This window comes from Melanotaenia boesemani, chromosome 19 (assembly GCF_017639745.1).
Source record: "Melanotaenia boesemani isolate fMelBoe1 chromosome 19, fMelBoe1.pri, whole genome shotgun sequence".
NCBI classification, from domain to species: domain Eukaryota; kingdom Metazoa; phylum Chordata; class Actinopteri; order Atheriniformes; family Melanotaeniidae; genus Melanotaenia; species Melanotaenia boesemani.
Genome location: NC_055700.1, coordinates 19,340,856 through 19,349,142, shown reverse-complemented (window position 1 = coordinate 19,349,142; position 8,287 = coordinate 19,340,856). Strand labels below are relative to the sequence as shown.

The 8,287-nt window shown below is 37.8% G+C and overlaps 2 protein-coding genes across 3 annotated transcripts; one reads left to right on the top strand and one right to left on the bottom strand.

Annotated features, from left to right (window-relative positions):
* The first annotated feature begins 2,138 nt into the window (after positions 1 to 2,138).
* LOC121630250 (nodal homolog 2-A-like) lies at positions 2,139 to 3,581 on the top strand. Its single transcript, XM_041970418.1, has 3 exons — positions 2,139 to 2,418; positions 2,617 to 3,335; positions 3,429 to 3,581. The coding sequence occupies exons 1-3, from the start codon at positions 2,139 to 2,141 to the stop codon at positions 3,579 to 3,581; spliced, it is 1,152 nt and encodes a 383-aa protein (XP_041826352.1).
* Positions 3,582 to 5,571: 1,990 nt separating this feature from the next.
* On the bottom strand, positions 5,572 to 8,123 carry LOC121630521 (eukaryotic translation initiation factor 4E-binding protein 2-like). Of its 2 annotated transcripts, none has more exons than XM_041970844.1 (3): positions 7,808 to 8,123; positions 5,972 to 6,172; positions 5,572 to 5,873 (listed from the first exon to the last, which is right to left on the bottom strand). In XM_041970844.1, the coding sequence occupies exons 1-3, from the start codon at positions 7,941 to 7,943 to the stop codon at positions 5,842 to 5,844; spliced, it is 369 nt and encodes a 122-aa protein (XP_041826778.1). In that variant the 5' UTR covers positions 7,944 to 8,123; the 3' UTR covers positions 5,572 to 5,841. The 2 variants fall into 2 exon arrangements, with proteins under 2 accessions (XP_041826778.1, XP_041826779.1); XM_041970845.1 differs by having other exon boundaries at positions 5,978 to 6,172; positions 7,808 to 8,121.
* Between the last annotated feature and the right edge of the window lie 164 nt (positions 8,124 to 8,287).

Below are 8,287 nucleotides of genomic sequence, written 5' to 3'. Positions count from 1 at the left end.
CAGGAGAAAGACACTTAAATTAAACACGTAGTATGGCGACATTATGATGGCATGTTAAACACGTGACACATTTAGTAAGATATAATTTTAAACTTTCTAACTGAACAACGAGTTTATGATGGCTAAATAAATAACAAATATATTCTAATGATGAGCTTCATTGTCCGCTCCAGATAGATTTATTTATTTACTCTGTTTTCACAGGATAGTCAAAATGCAATGGATATATGATAAAAGATAAAATAACAAATATCCTGGTTTGCGCGGTAATACACAACTATCTGATCCAAAAAAATAGCCAATTTTCTGATTGATTCTGGGATTATATTCTTTCTTTTTTCTTTTTAAATGTTTTTTTTTCACAAAAAAGTACTTTCAAATAGTAAGAGGCTTTTAATACAAAGTAAACTTTGATGTTCACAAGAAAAGCTTGCTGCTCTTTCATCTCTTCTTTGAAGTCAGATACGCAATTTGTCTCATGAATGGTCAACCATCATCACCCCTTGAAGCTGTTGTCAGTTATGATCATATGATCTTATGCTGTCGCACGAATCTTTCATTTCTTCTTGGGTATCTATTACTGTTCAGAAGTGGATCTTATCGAGTGATTCAGTTGAGAAGTTAATAACATTTTACAAAGAGATAGACCTAATGTATTTAAAGAAAACAAAAGGAAACAACTATTTAAGCTGCAGCAGAAGCTGGGAGAAAACAACCATAAACCCAGATCTTTTCCTAGGACAAGGCATGTTCTGAAAATATATATAACACACACATACATGTAGAACGAATAAATATATCTGTTAATTTGTTCTTATATAGAAATGCCACAAGGAAAGATGACAGAATTAGCTTTTGTAATATTGATGAACATCATTACAAGCAAAAACTGAAATATCTTCACTGTTGTAGCAGGTCAGCTTGTCTATCTTCCCTTTGAAGAGTTCCATCAAGTTCCATCAATTACAATTATATGCTCATTATTCACCTAAATCAGTCTCAAATGTATGTACAAACAAACTCATTTCAAACTACGAAAGTTCCAGCAATTGCTAATTAGAAGAACTTGAATAGAAAAAACCAAATCGCCTCTTTAATGCAATCAGAAGTCCTTTAAAAAGTTTTAAACTTGTGGAAAAACAGAAAAAATGCAGATGTTAATGTATTAACCGAGGAGCAAAGTGCAAAGACCTTAAATTGAACTGTGAAAATAAGAAAACATCGCAGTTTTCTCTGTTCTTCAACAGACAAGCACAGACTTTTTGAATTTTGAACCAATCACAACATGGCAGCTGTGCTGCCTGAGGTAAAACTTGATATTTTAAGTAACCTGTGTTTGTGTGCTCATGGAAGCGTGTGTGCATGATGATGCTTAGTTCAAGATCTTGTTGGATCAGCATGTGTGTGTATGCAAAGTCAAACGACATTCGGGCTTTTAAATAGTTATATTTTCCTACTTTTTTGTTATTTTATCTTAATATATTTAATATTTATCGTTATTTTTTTATATAGGCTAGATAGCACATTTTATAAGCACAGTATTTCGTTGTATGTGCAACGACAACAAAGATTCATATTCTATTCTATTTAGCTGCATATTTATTATTTAATTTGCTTGGCATACGCATACGTATGGGAAGTTCAAACCAATAAGTTAATGAAAATCAAGCTCGTTAGTATGATTTTCCTTCCTAATCAAACTTTTGACCTCAACATCCCTCCGTTTCTTCTACGTTTTGGGGTTTAGAAACTCCGAACATGTAACCGTCAGAACAAGTCTTTTTTTCTGATTAATTCTCTCTTTTTTTCGTTGCCTAATTAATCACAGCTCATAATCTCCTTAACTAATATTATTGTAAGAGCGTCTTATCAAAGGGATCTGTGGTATAAAAACAACCATGAGCGCTGTGGACTCTTTTCCCACTTCAAACACCAGTTGGTTTCGATACATAACGACCCTATCACATTCAAGTCTTTGAGCGCGCGTGGATCACACAAACCTATCAACAGTCCGCCACTTAACTGATCTCTTCAAAGGACGTCAGAGAAGAGGCGCGCGATTATAAACCCCAGTCTCAGCAACACATGAAGAGCAGTTGGATTTGCCCTTGGATGTGACAGCACCATAGTCAGGAATTATGAAGGGTCAAGCCGTGGAGTTTACGTTTTTTCTTCTGGTCGATTTAGCTGTGTGTCTTGCCCCACAGCCTTCTCAAAGGATGTATCATGACTCACTGATCCGTGGGATGTCAGGTCGCTCCGACGGCTCCAAACGCGCCGCACAGCCCAGCAGGCTGCCCCTCTACATGATGCAGCTGTATCAAACCATGCTGACCGACGACCGGGCCAGAGCTCCTGCAGCCAGGGAAGACCCCAGACTCCATGACTCCGATTCTGTCATCAGCCTAGTTGCTAAGAGTGAGTATTCATCATCAGAAAACAATATAAAACTAGTATTTTCAATGTCTTTTAGATAACTTTAGATAATTTTTATTAAAGCCACTATGAAAACTATTAGTGTAATAGAACTTAACCCCGCCAAAAAAACTAACGAGCTAAAGAAATAGATGTCTGATAATGTCACAGAAATCTAACACAATTTCTTTTATCTTTTAGGTTGCCAGCAGAGCGGCAAGAGGTGGTCCATCTCCTTTGATATATCTTCTATGTCTGCTAGTGACAACATCCAACTAGCAGAACTTCGCATCCGCCTACCTGCTTTCACTGATTCTTCCAGCGTCTTAGTGGACATCTACCACTCCAGCAGAGACCAGTGCTCCAGCACCCGCTGCCCAGAGAACAAGCTTCTTCTGGGTCATCTGAGAGCTCATCCCAGTTCCATGGTCTCACCTTCCTCTTGGAAAGTGTTCAACATGACAGAGATGCTCCTTCGCTTTCTGCAAGAACACCCAACAAACAGGATGGAGGAGGATGACGCCAAGGTGAAGAAGGAGCAAGAGGGAATCCAGCATCCCACTGCTGACAGGGTCATGATGGTGGTTTTCTCAAGGCAGAACTCAAGCAGCCAGCGAAAGCCAACGCTGATCCGAACTGCGGGGCATTCTAAGTATGTTAGCCTGGACAGGGAGCGAGTGATGCCCACATCCAGCACAAGGAGAAGCAGAGAGAAGAGGCACCGCCACACTCAGCAGAGACGAAGAAAAGCCAGGGCTGTCCCTCTGTGCAGGAAAGTGGACATGTGGGTGGACTTTAAGAAGCTCAACTGGAGTGAGTGGATTGTCTATCCTAAACGATACAATGCTTATCGCTGTGAAGGGAGCTGTCCTACACCAGTAGACGAGACCTTTAACCCTACAAACCATGCATACATGCAGGTAAGACTGAAATGTGGCATGTTTAACAAACTATAATGCTCCCTTTATAGAGATGTGCTCTAATCTGTAGTTTCCTTCTTTTTTACTTTCCAGAGCCTGTTGAAGCTTCATCACAGAGACAAAGTGCCATGTGTTTCCTGCGTGCCCACACGCCTGGCTCCACTTTCAATGTTGTACTACGAGAATGGGAAGATGGTGATGAGACATCATGAGAATATGGTGGTGGAGGAGTGTGGCTGCCACTGACGTGACAAAAAAGAGAGGCTTTGGACTCATTCCACTGGGTTGTACAGAGGAGCCTAGGAGGCACATAGATGATGCAAATTCACAGGCACTTTATAGAAATGTCCACTCTGACATGGGCACAGGCTGCTGCTGCAATGCAGGACATTAAAAAAAAGACTTTTCCTCACTACTTATTTAAGAACTGCAGACATATGGCTCTTTCTGGAGGGAACTAGGTGGGCCTACATTGTGCCTTTTAACGGTAAAATCAACTCAGAAAGCACAATATGGTCACCGACTGAAGCACTATAGAGTAGCCGATTGTACTCAATATCCTTTATGTACAGATTTTTGTTTTTATGCTTAAAGACTTTGGTTTTAACACTGCTAAACTGACAAATGTAAAAGTGTGAACACTGAGATATTTGGGTCTTACTAACTCACTATGTTTGCTATGAATTATAATACAATAAATTATTTGATCTAATGGGTAATGTGCTGCTTGATTTTTATTACAACGGCTTCTAAAAGTTAATGGAGTTATCGTTTTCTTTTTACACTTCATTTCAATGCCAAAAGATATTTTTTTAAAGGAAATTAAATAAAGATCCCATATCTCCAGAATCTGGGACCTAACTATCCTCCATTTACAGAGCCAGGATCTGTGAGAGGATAGAACGGGCTGCCATGAGTCCAGATTTTTACCAAATTAAACATTTGTGGGATCGGTTTGGCCATGCTGTATATGCTAGAATGACCAACACAACCATGCTGGTTGACATTCAACAACTCCTAGGTTGGCGAGAGGGATGCTATCCCACAGCAAAATGTGACCAGGTTGGTGACCAGCATCAGGTGCCAAACTGTTGTGGATGTGTATGGATCTATTATGCAGCTGAGTTCCCTGACAGTGTAAAGTGAATAAAGTGTAAAAATTGACCTTTTTTTATTATTAATACTGCAAAGAATGCAAAAATTAAATCCACTAAGCAATGCAAAACAATAAAAACAAAAGAATATTGGAGAGGATTTTGGCAGATTTTGGGAGGGATCTACCCGCATTTTTAGCTGTGTTGCTCATTACACAAAAGCACAATCCTCACAAGTTAGACCTTGTTATAAAGATAACTAATGAAACTTTCCAGTGATGTATAACACTGAACTAATCTGTATTAATAATGGAGAGATAATAATCTCTGTGCATTTAAATGTTTTTCGGATAATATTTAAGAAAATTAGCATAGAAGCTGTATAATTAGATAAAACAGAATTTGCACTATTCTAAAACATTCTAAAAACATAAAACAAAAAAACTTGAAAAACAGAAAAAATAATATATGAATGGAAGTGCTCAAGTTTTACAGTGCATCTGTAGTTTGTCTTTACTGAAAAAAGCACAAGTGTTATTAATACAACTAATGATGATAGAATAAAGTTTTCAGGTGTGTAAATTTGGATTTTGAATAGTGTCTCCCTGTCAAACATTTGAAAACATCAACCTCCACACCAGTTGGTGGCGATAATGGTCCAATTTGATGTTTGTCAACCATCAATAAACAGAGAAGACAAAGAGACCTTTTAAAAAGTTTTTTAGGGAAACCCAAAACAAAACTAAAAAACTTTACAGGTAAAGTCTTTTTTTATATATCATTTTATTTATTTATTTTTATTATTTACCTGCATTAGCAAAGCGACCAGTTAGTTGCCTGGTGAATATAAAATCATTTAGCATCAAATTATTTGCTTTTCTCAGCTCACTAAAAACTATGGTTATACAGAGTAAATCCTGGATGAACTTACATTTATCACGTGGCTGAAAATAAAGCTTTAGCTGATTAAAAACCTACTCTATATTTGATGAAAGTGTCAGTTTAATAATGATAAATCCACCTTTTGAAATTAGGATGCCATTGTGTGTGCTCCCCCCTGTGGTCACAACCAGTTACTGCAGATTAAAAATACAACACTATTTTTTAAAATCTGTTTACAATTAATAAAGACATAAAATGAGTCAACGCACGAAATATCATTTAATTTTAACAAAACTTTGACTTGTTCTACATCACAGATGATACAGTTAAGATGCATCAAGTTGAAAAAAAAAAAAAACGTTTTATCCATCAATTAATGCTGTTTTATACAAATACATTTCAATACATGTTAAGTATTACAAAAATCAAAAACTTGTTTTCAGAACAAATCTGAAAAAATACACAGCTCAATGAGGTCAGAACTGTTATTTCAACTTATATTAAATTTCTGTTCTCAAAGCTGACTCTTATTAGATGTCCATTTCAAACTGGGCATCGTCCCCTATATTAAAAAAAGAAAAAAACAAAAAACATTGTGGTTAATGAGGGGAAAATATATATTTAGCTAATCACAAGGGATGAAAGCTGTCATACAGATACCTTTACCTGCATTCTCCTCTGAATGCACATCATGGTCGTTGTTGTTGTTCGCCGTCTGTTCTGGCTGGTTTGTGTCAGAGGGGGAGTCAGGGTTAAGCGGCCTGGTAACCCCTGGGATATCGGGCAGGTTGGGGGGCGTACGAGTCAGGGGAGATGTCCGACACTGCAGGAGAAACTTCCTGTCGTAGATGATTCTGGTACCTGAAGCAGGGTGATGGGAGGGGGAGTCATGCTTTGCCAAGAAATCCCAACACCCCATGTCATGCAGCACTAAGACAATCCAAGTGATCAATACCTGTGTTTCACGTTGTAATATTCATGCTCATGGAAAAAAAGCAACACACTTTCATGCTATCAGACACTAATTATAATGAATAATCAGACCATTTACAAATAGAACAAATATATCTAATAATTTAGGATATAAAACATGAACAATGTAAATTAAGATGGAATAACTAATATAAAATTAAATTACAACATCAGTCAAATGTGTCTAAGACCAAAATCTGCTCACAGTGGCATTAATGATGTGTGTCTGTGTAAGATACTAATTAAACATACAAAATTGTAAATAGACATTCAACACCTGTATCAGGAAGGAAATCAATTACATAAAATTAATAATCTATCTTAGCATTAACCACATAAAATAAAACAAAATAAATGTTGACATCATGCAATTAATAAATTAAAAATACCAAAAAAAAAGTAATAAAAGGAATTCACAGTTAATCTTATAACTTTTATCATACAAGAAACGCCAACCTCTAATTTCCACATAAACTTCTAAAACCATAAAAATGAAGACGGAACAAAATACTTTGGTTATCACACTCCACACTATTCTATGTCCCCAAGCATGACTGAAGTATTTACACATGCCCATCGATGCCCATGACCAGGAACCTAGTTTTTCTCATCTACTCCAGTGACCCAGATCTATTTATCTGTTTAAACTGTCCCACATGGTGATGTTACAGAACACTTTATCAGTTCTAATGAACATGTGCATCTGCGTCAGGTTTCCCACAGCCACTGCGGGAAAACACCCCACTGAAATTTCCCAAGCCTCCAGCCTGTTCGTGCTTAAGTTAAATATCGAATTAAACATTCTCAATGTTGATGAAAGGTAGCCGGCTTTCTGCACGAGCTGAACAGTAACCCATATTATTGGTCGTGACTTTAACATTTCCAGTATTTTCCTTGTAATGAAGCTAGTTTATGAAATTCGTTTCCTGTTTAATTTAGGAGACTTCTGTATATACATGAAGGAAATGTGCTGTATGCAGCCAGTGTGACCACATGGAGCCCACCTCTAGTAAACATGTTGCTGCCTCTCAACAACAGCCAGCTGTAAGTGCAGCACTATAAATAGTTTATGACTGAGTACATGCTGTTACCTCTCTAGTTAATGTTACTGAATCTGTTGTTCATATTTGGCTTATTCTAAAACTGATTCAAACAGGAAACAATATAACATAAAGCACAGTGCCAGATTATATGGACAGAACCATCAACTTCAGGGTAGGTATAAGGTATATGACGTAACTGTGTGGAGGATCACATTAATGTATGAATAACCTACTGATTGACAACAGTAAGCAAGCATGTGTGTATCTGAAAAAGGCTGTAAACTGTATTTCCCGCAGGACATAGATGCAGAACTTTTTTTAAAGTTAATTTTAATTCTTATCTTTATCCTGGAAAACATGGTCAACTTTAACAGGACCACGTCAGAGCAGATCAGACCTAAAATAATGTCTAAAAGGTATTTTAACTATGATATACGTGACTAAACCAAAAACCTTCTGACAGGATCCAGCATATTATTACCTCCTGGAGTGGTGCTAAACAGAGTTCCTCCTGGGGTCGTGGAGTAGTCCTGGGGCATGTGGGCAGCATCGTGAATGGCGATCCGCCTGACAGCTGGGATCTCCCTGCTTCGTGTGGTCTGGCCTCCTGCTGACATCTCTCACCGCACAGGCTTGACTGTTTGGGCTACTTCCACACCGCAGACGGTAAGAGCTCTGTTCAGCTTTCCTTTAATAGTTTGGAGGACGCTATCAAGCCGCTGTTAAACGTAAAAGCTGCCTTGATCCTCCACGTGGTCGGGACAAACCCAAAACAACTGATTGCTTCCGACAAAACATCACGTGAAAGGAAGGGCTCTGATTGGACGAAAGCAGGGGGCGTCATAGACAGTGGAAGTTGTAGTTTTTTCTCACGTCAAATTGTGAAACAGGCACATGACAGAAATCGACAGCAAACTTTATCGTTGAAATGTGAAAACGATTTATAATTTTATACATAATA